The sequence below is a fragment of the Diplotaxodon limnothrissa genome, linkage group LG15, assembly GCF_057381915.1.
Source record: "Diplotaxodon limnothrissa isolate DT_005_m linkage group LG15, D_limnothrissa_male_GT1.1, whole genome shotgun sequence".
NCBI lineage: Eukaryota > Metazoa > Chordata > Actinopteri > Cichliformes > Cichlidae > Diplotaxodon > Diplotaxodon limnothrissa.
This window is the reverse complement of record NC_140610.1, coordinates 41,079,092-41,093,584: the sequence shown is the minus strand read 5'-3', so window position 1 is coordinate 41,093,584 and position 14,493 is coordinate 41,079,092. Positions and strand designations below refer to the sequence as shown.

General features: G+C 43.6%; 1 protein-coding gene across 1 annotated transcript in view; it reads left to right on the top strand.

Moving 5' to 3' along the window:
• The window catches only part of ttll7 (tubulin tyrosine ligase-like family, member 7), a 67,827-nt gene that overhangs the window by 44,418 nt on the left and 8,916 nt on the right, over window positions 1–14,493 (top strand). The window contains exons 14-18 of the mRNA XM_085373550.1: window positions 2,045–2,276; window positions 5,460–5,755; window positions 6,800–6,934; window positions 9,463–9,543; window positions 11,379–11,539. Coding sequence (XP_085229676.1) covers window positions 2,045–2,276; window positions 5,460–5,755; window positions 6,800–6,934; window positions 9,463–9,543; window positions 11,379–11,539 — 905 coding nt within the window. The remainder of the gene's footprint in view (window positions 1–2,044; window positions 2,277–5,459; window positions 5,756–6,799; window positions 6,935–9,462; window positions 9,544–11,378; window positions 11,540–14,493) is intronic.

Sequence of the window (14,493 nt, the reverse complement as noted above, 5' to 3'; positions counted from 1 at the left end):
AGGCTGTCTCTCTCACTCTCTCCCTGCTATGTTTCTTTCTGTCTATCTCCCCCTTTTTCCTCTTTCTCTCTGTCACATGCACCTATACGCCCCCTCGATTTCCCACGACAGCACATTACTCCCTCCATCACCTTGCTTCACTCTCCTCCCTTCACCTCTCCATCCCTTTCTCTTCCTGCACATCTACATCCATCCCTCATTCGAGAGCTAAATTGGCTGGAACACTTAGAGCGTGTTAGGGACTCGACAGGGCAGTTCAGCGCCACATTAGAGAGGCCTTAGCTGGAATGAGGACTTGTTCAGACACAATCGCTGTTGTCCAAATTAATTTGGGCCCCGTCAATTTCGATGTTAGCGAGCGCGCGGAGAGAGACATCGAGAGGAAGGGAAAGAAAACGCTGTGACGGATAGATTCGCTCCTTGGGGTGTAGCGCTCTCGAGCCATCTGGTGAAACTGAACCGACGAGTGTGCGAAAGCCAGAAAACAGGAGCGAGGCAGAGGGATTAGGAACAGGATTTCTGAGGGAAGGAAACAAAGCTAGGTTTGTTATTGTTGGGGAAAAATGTTCAGGCGGAGAGAGAACAAAAGGTGGAGAAGAAGAGAAGCGGGAAGGCACAAAGAAAGCGAGCAAGTGTCCTCGGGTTTTCGTCCCCTTTTTCCTCTTATTGACTTTCTTTGCTCTTTCTTACTCCCAACTCTGCTAATTTTGACATATAGCTCATCACAGTTGGCTCTTATCGTGTCACCATCTCTCCTCAGCTCATCACTTGATTTTACCCAGTCACTCCCACGTCTCTCTTTACACATTTTCTCTCTCATCTCATCCTTTCAGGGCTCTCCCTTTGTCTTTACCCTCCACTGTTTATTCACCGTCTGACCTCGCATCCTTTTCTCTCTGTCCTCTTGTAAGAGCCCCTTTCTCTCCATGTTCATTTCCGTTTCTCTCCATCTATTCAGTGCCTCCTCTCTGTATCTGCCATACTCAGATTCACCTTGTCCTCCTCTTTATTTCTCAGCCCATCAATCTGATGTTCCCATCTTCCCTTTTATTCTCCTCTCATGTATTTAATCTCTCTCTGTCTCTATCCTCCATCACTCACCCACACATTACTACCCAGCAGTGGCTGTGTAAGCCCTGATCACTTCCTGCCCATTAATTTGGGTGGGCTGACAGCATTGCCCGAGCTGACTGTTGAATAACAGATGTGTAAATGCTTTATTAATGCTTTCAGCGTGTCCTTTTCCACACACTAAATTTAATAAACTCAAAAAGTAAAACAAACCAAAGCAACAAAAGAAAGCTTGCGTCTGTGAAGCATCACAGCTGAACGTTTAGGTGAAAATACTTACAGAAGCAGATATTACAGCAGCAAGTTGGTGTCAAAGGCGCTCTTAAAAGTTTCCAGAGCTCTCGCTTTTTCATTTGCACAAACAAATTTACTAGTTAAAGAAAAAAAATTACAGCATTTACAAAAAGCTGCTTCACTTTAAACTCGACCTTTACGTGTCTAATCAGGCCACATTTGTTCTGCGCGTGAAGCCAGCCATGTTCCTTTTTATAGGGACAGCTTAGAAAGCAGCGAAGGTGTGCGATTGTGTATTTGTGCATAATGAGGCTGCAATTACGTGCACAGGTGTGGGCATGCGGGCCGGCCGTGTCACCGGCAGGTCTCCCAGTGACAGATGGTAATGAGCTTTGGGTGAGGCGAGGCTGACAACGTCTCAACATCTTCATATTTATGTGTGTGTGTGTTTATCTCGTTGCACTTTTGTCCTTGTGAGCTTCTGGTGGAGGCGCAGACCTTTGGAAGGAGGACGCTTTCCCAAAATGAGGTCATTTTGGATGGTTTGGTTTTAAAAAGCAAATAAATTCAGTGCAGCGTCCCAGGAGGATAAAAGCAAAAAAGATGTTTATGTGTGCAAGAGTGTGTATCCATGTGTGAACTGTCTTTCTTTTTTTCCTGTATAATTATGAATGTATGTATACTACTCTACTCTATAGTATGAGTGTAAATACGTCCTGTATCTGTGTACTCTTGCCAGCCCCTGACCGGCATGCCAGAATGCAGTCAGACTCCAAGACGTCAGCGACCAGACTACCTGGCCGACTTCACCAGCGGCAGCAGCGCCGATAACTCCTGCTCCTCTTCAGACGAGGAAGAGGAGGAGGAGAGGAGGAAGGCGGGAGGAAGAAGAAGTGGAGAGAAGCGAGGGGAAAAGAAAGTTTCCTACGACCTTGGCGAGAGCAAGGAGAAGAACTTGGCTGAGCGCTCAGGTAGAGGAGCAGGTTGTCTAAGAGCGTGTTTAATGCAGAAAGCAGCCATCCATCTGCTCGTCCTTATCGTGGTCATAGGTCACCAGGGCTAACACACAGAGACAGACAACCATTTGCACTCACATTCACCTCTATGGGCAGTTTAGAATCATCACTTGACCTAAACCCCACTAACTGCATGTGTTTGGAGGAAGCCGAGTACCTGGAGAGAACATGCAAACGCCACAGAAAGGGAGCTGTTATCTGTCCTTGTTTACTTTCTTCTGCGCTCGCTTCCCCTTTTCTCAGTCGTCTCTTTTCTTTCTGCCGTTTGTTTATTTCTTCCTCTTTCAGCTGAAGCCGTCTGATTACGAGCATTACCCTACTTGCTAAAACAACCTTGTTTTTGAGATTTGTGAATGTGAACAGTCGCACGCCTACATATTTGCACATTTTTAATATTTTGTGTTTGAATTTCAGCTCTGTCAGGATTTACTTTACATCTCAGTCTCTGTCATAGTCAGACTGGAATCATACAGTGGGACTAATGTATAATGTATAACAAAGCTGACATGTATGTCCTGACCTTTGCACTTAGAATTTCAGGACATACGATACGCAGCCTGAGGGATAAGATAAGATAAGATAAGATAACCTTTATTAGTCCCACACGTGGGAAATTTGTTTTGTCACAGCAGGAAGTGGACAGTGCAAAAGTTATGAGGCAAAAATTAGAATACAATGTACTGCAAAGAGAGATTAATTGATTAGCGAGCTATATTGAGCTTTAAGACAGATTTCAGAGAGGTGGCTCTCTTTTTACCTCGTAGATCACCATAGTAACTGATACTGAAAGCATCACCTGGTCCAGAGAAGATTATGTTCAGAGTTTCAGTTCAAAATCACCTTTTCACTGGCTGTTTCTTTTAAACTATATGAATATGTTTTTTATTATATATGCAACCTGTTGAGCCGTAGCACCACCAGTTGAAACTGTGCAGTGAGAAAACTGTGCTTTACATTGGTTATACTGTCCTGTACATTCATTCAGTCACAGAAATGTTTGCATAATGCATGAATGTTTTTATGCTTGGCTCTTTCATAGTGTCCCAATAACAACTAATAGAGCACTGATTAGGAAAGAACCTACAAAGCCTGCTAATGTATCTTTGATCAGATACATTTGTAGGTTTTTTATCTGTACAATCAGTGAAATGGATTTCACTAAAGTGATTTTAGCGTCTTCTTTATTAGGCCACAGGAGAGTGTCAGAGCTAAACAAAGCGAGTAAGCTTTAATGTTTAAATGGATGCACTTTAAAGTTGCAGGGCTCTAATGTGCAGCTGTCGCATTAGGAATGCATCGAGAGCTCTAAAATAAATATATTAACTCAAGTTGGTATATTTATTTTACTGCTCTTGGTGCTCCTGTGATGATCGCGATTTCAAAAGAAGTGAATTTCTGCAGCGTTACTCTCTAATCTTATTTGCAGCAACAGTGTTGTATTTTTATGTTCTGCTCTAACATCCATTCCTCTCATAATTTCTCGGATTGGGGTGAGGACTTTGCAAGGGAAGAGTCGAGTGACGCGTTAATCTCGCCCTTTTATGTGAGCGCACAAATTTAACAAAGAACGTTTTTTAAGGCGGTGACTGGGATTTTAGGTTTTGTGAAGCCAGCTGACCCAAGGAAAGCCTGGTTAGGTTGAACTTGCTTCGCAGTGCACCCACTGGTGTATCTTTCAAATTTATCAACATGTGAAAAAGCACGTTTAGACTTGCAAATTCCCATTTCCAGTTACACAGACACACACAAATGCCGAGAACTGCTGATTTGATTAGCATCTGTGGTGCACGCTCTTCAATAACAAAGCAGGTCAGGTTTGGTGGTTTGAGTTGGCAAGTGCTGCGAACAGGTGTTCATCAGCCTTCTCGTCGTCTAATTAAAGCCTAAGCAGAGTGACCGTGGCCTGTGACTTGACGAACGTGGATCTTTGTTGCCGAGCTGCTCACACTAAAGACGTCTCACAATCGTGGACCTACACATACACAAATGCTGCAGCGCTGAAAAGCACTTGAGGGAAGAAAAGTGTCCTGACCAGTGCAGTTCCAGTGAATAGAAGGTGAAAGCAGAGGCAGAGATGAAGAGAAGGAGGAATTTTTATAGAAAGAGAAAAAGGACTTTGTTGTGCACCTTGAAAACACCTTGAGTTTAATGCTGAAATAGTCTATTTTATAGTTAGAGTGATAAGTCTCAAGCATTCCTTCAATTTCACATAAGTCGCATACATCAACTTACTTTCAGCCCTCAGAAGTGAGAAAGGGAGCAGCTTTCACTGCAGCCTATGTGGCGACCTTGGAAGGAAAGAAAAAAAAATCCCTGGTTGCATTATGGGTTGCCAGTCCAGAAAAAAAGAGGACCCTTGCATGAGCTCATTCTAGTTGTTACAAAGTAAAGGACAAAGCCATGAAAAAGCCCAACTTTTGGACAAAGCGTCTACGGATGTGTGTGTGTGCATGTGTGTGCAGAGAGAGACGGCAACCTTGCCAAGCCCTACTCCATACCAAGCCACCAAAGGACTGCTACGGCTAAGCCACATAATGCTCTCATTTGGCAATGGCCGATCCTCAGAAAGGTTAGCGGCGACATGGACACACGCAAACACACCCATACTTGTGTGCACACTTGGTGTCAGACACACACACAGTGCACCAGCAGAAAGCACACACTAATACACTGGCTAGTGGACAAACTGGAAGAGTTTCAAGGGTGATAGAAAGTGTCACTGTGGGTTTTCTACTTCATTTTCCATCTGTGTACATGTGTTCATCTAATGTGTGTGTGTGTGTGTGTGTGTGTGTGTGTGTGTGTGTGTGTGTGTGTGTGAGACAGACAGAGGCATGCTCTTTAATCCATCCCCAAACCAGACAGGACTAATGTTTAGTTTCTGGTTTTGGCTACACATGCTGCGGTTGTTAATAACACACACAGTGGATCACTGGGCCAGTGTGCCAGAGTGCAGCTGTGGGAGTTTTAATGCCACACTTCATCTCCAAAGCCACCCGGAGACAGATAGAAACCAGAGGAGAGAGCCTGACAGTGACGGCGGCACTGAGACAGGCTGAAGAGAAGAAACCGAAGTGTGACAGCGAGTCAGTGAGCTCCTCCCCCACTACTCTTTCCGTCTCTTCTGTTTCTCTACAGGCCGCATGCACTGGAAACCTCCAATCAAGTCGCTCAAAACGAGCACTGCCCCGTCCGCGTCACCGTCGCTTTCTGGGCCAATCCGGCGCTCCATCTCGTGCCCTCGTTCCATCGCCTCCCTGTCGTCGCCAAATGAAGTGCGGGCGTTGTCCACCAGGCCTTCCCCTACGGTTCCCGTGGCCACACCCCTCGTCAGGCCGAGCTCCGCCACGCTCCGCTCGCATTCGCTGAGCCGCAGCGGCTCCGCTCACCGGGTGCCTCACAGCAACAGCCTGGGGACCATCCACTCCAATATAGTAAGATACTCAACGCACGCACGCAAAGTAGGGTTAGACTTCAGAATATGTCGCGAGTTGTCAGTCACAAGAAATGTTCTAAAATGCTCCAGCTAGGATTAAAATAAACAATCGAGAATTACTCTACAGCTTTATCACTAAAGATGGAGGTGCGTATTCCATCATATCGTTACCCTTTTCACCCTTTCTGACATATTGTACCCAGACCCGCTTAGTATCGTTTAAACAGTCCGGTCAATACTGTATAGGCCCGCTGGAGCCCACAACAATAACCTTCTATTATGTTGCCATCTGTTGCTTTCCACCTGTCTCCTCCATTCCCCTTCCTTTTTTAAAGTGCCCTGGTAACCTTTGGATGCAGTGGAATCAAATAAAATAGAGCCGAATGAGTTTTGGCATTGAGAGCAGAACAAAGTGGAAAGCCTTCATCCTGAAAGAGGCCATAGCAAGCACCACAACACGTAATGTCCTTCCACGTGAATACGAAATGACATGAGATCCACTAATTTCACCCAGTTTTTCACCATCTTGCACACTCGAGCTTCAACTGCACAGGAAACTAAATATAGGTTTAGCAGTGAATACGCTGCTGTAGCATAATGAGCTGTATTTCACTGAGCTTATTTTGAACGTTACGGAAACTCAGGCGGGAGCAAAATTTATTGGTGAAACTGGCAGCACATAAATCTCAAGCTAAATTTACTGTGATAAATAGAAATAAATAATAACTGATAATATATTTATAACACATATATAAAATGTGAGCAGTATAAATACATTAGTCATTATGTATAAATGCTAAAAACTTAATATATTCAAGTGCAACTCCGAAGAACTCAAAATGTGATAATAAAACAAAAATAGAATTTTCTCGTCACGTTCAAGAACATAATACCATTAAGTAATGAGTAATTATAACAGAAATAATCTGGTAATGCCCCCGATTTTTTTAGGCCTAATAAACACATCCGATTACACAATATTATAAATTAAAAGCTGTTTTTTTTTGTCGAGTTTTAATGCTTTGCCTTTACGTGTGTGCAGGGCGATCCGTTGATAAATCTGAGGAGTAAAGAGCAGGAGGCAGAGCTGGTGCGTCAGACCCTGGCAGTGCTCACCGCCATGAGGATTAGGTTTCCGGGCAAAACTGAAGAGGAGGCCGAGGGTGTGCTGGACGAGGTGAGTCAAGGATCGCCATTGTGCAAAATGTGAAAATAATTCACAAAAATAATCAAAAGGTTATTTTTGCGTGTAAGAAAAATAAAGTGGAAGACAACACGGAGTAGTGTCGAGCGGGAGTCCAGACTCGCGGTATTCCCAGAGCCCCTCTGTGACCAGGTGCGGTCACTGTGCAGCCTAACTAAAAGTGACCTCCTCACTTCCCTCACAATAGCCTGTCTGCTCTGGCTCGGTTCCCATTGTCTTTCAAACGACCCCAGCAGCAACCTGTCGAACAGTTTACCGCCCCGCGCTATTCCCCACTGCCCCTTTGTATCAATCAGTTCCTCCTCTGCTTCTGGTCAGGCCTGGACATCCCGGTGTGTTCGTGTTTTCACAGGTGTGATTGTGCTACAAATTATTACTCAAATTTATGTAAAGAAATTGGCTCATAAAGCTAAACCTAGGAGTTAGGAACTTAAAATAGTGGTCAATGAAGGATACTTTTGTTTTCTTTAAATATCTGTTAAAACAATCAGCATCTGTGTGCAGGTAGCTAAAGATTGAGATTAATACACACATTTTCCAAATGATAGTAACAATAATAATAGTTTCTCAAACAGAGTTACACAAGCCAGGTAATAAAATGCAAACCATGCAAAGCTCGAGGATAAAACTTACAAATATATCAAGCAAAGTAACCACATTCTTAAAATGCAATAAAGTAACAACGACAGAAGCAAATGTAGTGTTGGTCTGGATCCAAGCAAGGCCTACGTTAAAAAAAAAAAAAATTGGGCCATCATGTGAGAGGTCAGACAGGCACTTTATTAAATGTCAAAAGTTAAATGCTCATTATGTTGAGGTAAGTCATGTAAAAATGGACAAACAAGTGACAATTCTTGAAAAATTAACAGCATTTTTTTTTGTTGTTAGGGCGAGCCACCAGCACCTTATTAGTGGCTCTCACACAAACACCTTAAAGCAAAATGTGTGCGTGTGTGTCTGTGTGGGTAACATCTGGGTGTGTCAGGGTTGTGGGAGACAATTACCGCCACACCTGTACTGTTAACGAACCCTAATGAGAGCGCCGTGGAAACGCAGACGAACAGCTGCACCTGTACTGTTGACTCTTTGCCTCAGGAGAAAACGAGTGTTCACTTGGCATGAAAACAATCTTTGGCGTTTTTTGCTTTCCGTGATTTAAACTTGGGTCTAATTGGGCTAATGATGTGTTTGTATCCATGTAATTGGCTCCTTTATCTTTCATTCAGAACCGTCTCTTTTGCCGGCGTTGGAACCAATAAAAAGATGAAATTGAGGGTAATTTGTGCCTGTACAAAACACATTGTGACAAATGAGCACGCAGCTTACCAGACAAAAAAAGACCCAAAACGTAAGAAGCGTTAGATGTGCTGCGGTAACCAATTTCTCACCTTGTTTGTTGGGTTCTTACTGAGAGAGAAAGCTAAACAAGCAAACAAGCAACTTTCTAGAATGTGAACAAATTATTTGCTGCATTGGTTTGTCTGTGTACGGTGTGTACATGTGTTACTCGTGTAGGGGGGCAATAGATGTTTATACTGTCACACTGTGGGGACTCGTCTCTCTTTTGGGGATAAAAATGCAAATTGTCCAAGTTTAACTGCAGACTTGGTTTAATGTTAGGGTGACAGGGGCAGGCAAGAGGTAATAGACGGGGTAAATGTAAAGGAAAGTCAACGTAATGTCCTCTGAAATGATGGAAACCCAACTCTGAGCGTGAGTGTGTGTGAGTGTGTGTGTACACATAAAGTTTGCGCTGCAGCTTCCCGATGGGAGCAGTGTTTGCAGGGGATCTAGCACGATACGTGTGAGGTATGTGCACCAGTGGGGAGATGTAGACTGTGTCAACATGACAACAATAACAGTGCCTTTAGTCACACAGTAATGCTGGCAGTGGGAGCTTGTGCATTGCAATATCCAGGACAGCTTTTGAGCATAACAACACATCCAGGGTTTTTGACTCACAGGGTCATAACCTGTAAAAAATCTATTATCATTATAACTCTTTTGTGCTACATGTAAATGATATATTTTATGTGCATTTTTCTTATTTACAGCTTTTCTGAGATACTCTCTCAGTTTTAAAGTACTGTAAAAGTGCAGGTTTAACTGTTCTCTGGCACTGCACTCTTTAACTTGGCAGTGATAAGTTGTTGTATAGTATCTTAAGGTGGACAGGGAATCTCTACAGAATAAGTTTGACCAAGACCCGCCTGCCCTGGAGTCAAAAAGGTGCATCTGTTTCCCCCTGGAGGTGTATTCCTGGCCTCGTATGCTTTCTTATTGTGACTGAACTGCACAGCACAGTAACTGCCCTTTAACACACGGTAATAACCCCGAGGTATGATGGACTGCTACTGGGAGACAGCAGTAGCAATGTAGTCTGTTTTGGTTTGTTTTTTGTTGGAACGATGCAGAGGCTGTTATTAATAATTGAACTTCTCTGCAGGTAATCTGTAGCAGGTTTTAAGGTTACCTTGTTAACTCCTACTTTTCTTCCACAGATTCTGGATAACTGGAAATATCATAAACCAAAGGTCGCCTCCTACTGGCTGGTGAAGCTGGACTCAACCAAACAGCGGAAGGTGAGTGTTAGAGCCAGATGTGAAATGGCATGTGAGAGCAAGCAAAGGTTGCGCTGTTTCCTAAACCCAGGCCCAGTTTGTTCGTGTCAGTAAAAAAAGATAAAAATAGGTGCAACTACCAGTAAAAGTAAAGGTTACTAAATCAGTTTGTGCGCTTACGTATTTTGCACCTTGAGAAAGGAACTCCCAGAAATACATATACGAAAAAGTCGCAAATGGGCTTTTTTACACCAAACCTCTTAATCTGTGCAGACGAGCGAGGTCACCTGACTCGTCATTCATAGAACAGTTTGGCTCCAGGTCTGTATCAGCTCCCGTTGTTTTGTTTCAAATTGTCACTTTCTGGTGGATTTAGGGCCAACTGAGTATCACTGCTTTTGGGAGCAGACAAGAAGGCAATCCCAGCAAACAACAAGAGACGGTTATAAAAAATAAAGTTGTAGCTTTTTTTTCCATCTGCAAAGACAGACGGAAATGTGGACTTTTGAATTCCAGAGAGCAACGTCCCAAAACCTGATCTTTGTCTAGTTATTAGAACTTTTTAAAAATACTCGTCAAAATACTAATCAGTGCCTCACACACTGTTGTCAGAGGCGTCATTCTTGGATATGTTAATCCTGGAACTGTAAAACAAAAAGATCTCCGTTTTTCTTTTGCCACCTGCATAAATTGCCTGCCCTTGCCGGCGCCGGGTCTGCGCTGTCACCTTGTACAGAATGGACGTTGTTAAAACCGGCGAATGTGACAAAGATGTCACCTCTCCTACCTGTTTCTCTGAAAGCTTTTGTACAACTTTTAAAGCACGAAAAATAACCTCGAAATCAAACTTCAGAGAGCGAGAGAAAAAAATAAGACGAGCATGAAGATCATTACCATGTCAGACAGTGAGAGGCAGACACACCAAATAGGATGTAAACAAAACACAAGAGGGGACAAGACATGTAATGGTATCCAGTAGGCGTGTCAGTAATGATGTGATCTCTCAGCCAGTGCTGTGGGCTGCGGTGGTGTGAGCTGATGTTTTATTTGGAGTGGAGCAGCCTAATGAGCAGCAGGCAGAGGTCAGGAACATAGCGCCCACCGCTCTGCTATCTGATTACCATACCAAAACATATCCGTGTGTGTTTACTCATCTATCAGTTTGGCTGAGTGTGTATGCATGTCTCACTCGCCTCATATTGCTGTTGGGAAATCTGCCTCTTCGCATCCCAAACACACATGCACACACACACCGTCCGATGGGCACTTCAGTAATGAGGAGCGAGGAATCAAAGTCAAAAGAGCCACAGTGCTGCACTCTGAGCGGGGTGAAAAGAGAAAGAAAAGGAAGGAAGAGAAGTCAGCGAGGTGGGGAGGGATGGGAAAACGAAGAAGGGATGACGGAAGGCTGGCGCAGGTGTCCTTAGACCGCCCGGGAACTTCTGACACCTTATCTCCAAGACTGACGTTGGTGCAGCAATTAGTCCTCTGCCGTGCTCTCCACTGTCTGCCCCGGCACTTTGTGTCCTGCCTGTAGAAGAGCCTTAAAAGCACACAAATGAGAAATAGGCTGCATGTCTCTGCATGCAGTCTTGCACGAGTCCACAGGCCTGAATCCGGAGATAAACCCGCTCAAATCATTTTTATCTTTCTTTATGCACATTATGTGTATATATGCGATTGCAAGTTTGCTCTCTGTGTTGGCCTCCGTCATTGCTGATTTTAAGGTGAGATTAAAAAACGAAGGAGAAAAGAAATGACAGGTGTAGCATTACTTTTCCCTCATGTTCCCATTCAAGCCTGAGCCTCTCTGTCCTTTTCATCCCCAACTCCCGCTCACTCTCTCCATCACTCAGGTGCTGGACATTGTACGTACCAATGTGCGCTCAGTGCTGCAGCGGATCTGGAAGGAGCCGGACGTGGAGAGCCTTCACCTCTACCGGCTTTTTAATCGCGTCTTCAACAGGCTGCTGTGGAGCCACGGCCAGGGCATGTGGAACTGCTTCTCCAACACCGGGTAGGTCCAGTCGGAGCCAGGTGATGGACTGGGTTCGGCCACAGTTGTTGCAACTGTGTGCAGTCAACTGGTCTCTGAAATTGCTTCAAAGATGGGAGCAGTTCTGGGACCAGTCGCAGTCAGTCGCTGTCATCAAACCGACTTTGATGCTTTGAGCTGTTTGATTAAACAGAGTCAAGTTGGCATTTCTGTGTAATGTGTTTGCGATAATGCCACAATTAACTGTGATACACCTATTGCAAAACAGACAGACACGGCTTCTTACCTAAATCACTGTTTTTTTCACTTTGCAAACAACAACATGTTAACATTCTTATGCAGCTTCACTTTTCACATAGTAAATCTGCAACAGGATTTAGAGCTACACCAGTTTTTCACACTTATTAAATATTTCTGACTGAATATTCTGATTTCCTGTGGCTCCCCTGCTGCATTCTCGCCGCTCCATTTAAAATATTCTGGAAATGCTCCTGGCTCGAAAGCCTGAGTAAAAAAGCGAAACGACAGAGCCAAAGTTTGGGGATTTTTTGCTCACAGCTTTGAGACATCCAGCTGTGTGAATTACGGACTCCTTCCCTCTCCTTCCAAAGGAATAAACACTCAACGCGGCAACTATCACTCGCATCTTGAGTGCAAAATAAGAAATGCTTTACGGTGTTAAACTTTGTGCAAATTACAGTAAAAGTTCTGCCATAAATGTTTCATTATTTCATGGAGTGGAGTTTCGCTCTTTGACTCCAGCTGGTCACAATAATCTTCTGTGTTTATAAATTAAATGGAAATTAATTGCAAAGCTTGTGGCTGCCTCACACCAGGTGACCTGTGCTTTTGAGGTTTCTGCACACTGAACCTCTGGGCAACCAGTTTGTCAACGCAACTGCTTACAGTGGATCCCAGCCAGCAAAGAAATTCAATGCGATCAGTCTGTAGTGTTTGTCGGAGGCTGCTGTCCTATTTTTACTCTGCTGTGACTGAGGCCTTAGAATGACAAAGGAGTTATTGGTAGGTAAGTTTGGGTGTTTGGGCGAATATATCGACTGTCGTCGACGGGTTTTACAAGGAACATTTATTTATTTAAGTAAGTTTGTTGATAATGTTGGTTGAAGCAGTCAACAGAAATAAATAATACCGCTGTTTTAACGGCACCCTCCTCAGAGTGCGCCCAAACGTAGCAGCGATTCATTTACTCAAACTCATGACAGAAAGAAAGAACAGCAGTAGCCAATGTTCAGAAAAAAGCGTTTTATTTAAATAACAAAACACACAATGGTGGGGAGGGAAACAAAGACAAACTGGCTTCTTTTTTCTGCTGTACCCTGTTTACAGGCCGATCCAGTGTTTATCTGTCTGACACACTCGACCAAACAACAAGTTAAAAATCGTCTCTTCCAGCTGCGATGTAACGTTAAGTCTCAAATAAATAAATAAAGGAATAATCCAAAGAGTAGCTTCATTCCCTCCAAACAAAACTTAAATTCTTTGACAGGAAAACAAGCATGTTTCCTGTTTACTGCAATGTTTGCGGAGGTGGTTAACAATATTACCGGCGGTGTTGAACATGCGTCCTGGAGGTGTGCTTGTGGCTGGTATACAAGGATATTTCCGTGACTTCACTGGGAGATGCATTGTCCAGACCAGTGGATCGTCTTCTCCGCCTACGACCTCCTCGCTGAGCTAACAGTCCGTTTCTATCTGCGCCTTCGCCTCCAGTCTGTAATTGGGCAATTCGTTCGTCCATGTTTGGACTTCTTCTGTGTTCTAAACGTGCAAATCAGTCCGTGCATGATTGCATTGCTCCGTCCATCAAAAAGTCTGTGCATGTGCAAATGTATCGCCTGTCGTCGGTTATTGGACTGACGATTGTCAATTGGAAAATTTTTACATTTCACCCAAACTTATTGGAAGCGAGCTAGCTCATCCACCCTGGTGCCATTTTATATTTCAAGGTAGAAAACCTCCTAGAAAGAGACTGGATGGACAGAAACAACTTGAAGATAAGTTGCAGAAGCAAAAAAGAAAAGAAGTAATTAATTGATGAAGAAATCTCTGCACAGAATCACTAAAATCACACATCGGATCTTTTATTGAAATAAAATTCAGGTTGAAAATCTATATTTACTGACATCCATCCACTGCGTAATTTCTCTCTAAATGGGCACTAAAAAGATCAACCTCTTGAAGGCTGCATACACACCAAATATCAAAGTCAAACGTCGGTTGTGTGCATGGATCCAACAAGCAGGTTTTATTGCAGACGCACACAGAGCGGTGCTGCAACGGAGATAAACAGACAATTGTTGCTGATATTATTTCCACTGATGCTAAAATGGCTCTTTCAGCTGAGCGTGCTCCGGGGTCATGCGAAAAAAATGATCAGTAAAAACGAATCTACGCACCTCTGAATGAAACCAGCCTCGTACCTATAATGTAACATCAACTTAGACGGTAAGCAATTACTTAAATCAGGACTTAAAAAAGAGACTTTGAAAAATTGCCCGTGTTATCAAAAAGAAGTCGCCTGAATGAATGGAAATGTTCGGGGAGTCTAATTCTTCAGAAACAACACAAACAAGTGATTACGCTGCAGGCCAATTACACTTACTTTATTCATTGCATAATGTCACTCTTCCATCTCCATAACTAGAGGTTCTTGCACTACACAATTTCCTTCATGTCCTTAAGCCCATTTTTCATCAATATATCAGTTTCACTGACAGCAGGGACAATTTGCCATTTTCTTTCAGTATGACTGCGGAAGAAATGGCAGCTGAATGACAGAGAATGAGTGACAGACCAACCAGACCTAACTGCACTTTCCTGAAAGCTTTTGGGCATGAAAGAAACATGTTAGTCTTTGTAGACAGGGTGCAGATTCAGGTCACAAATCTGGGCTGTTAATCAAGCCTTTTTCACTGGTGAGAGCAAGAAGAAAGTGAGGGGAGGGACAGAAGCAG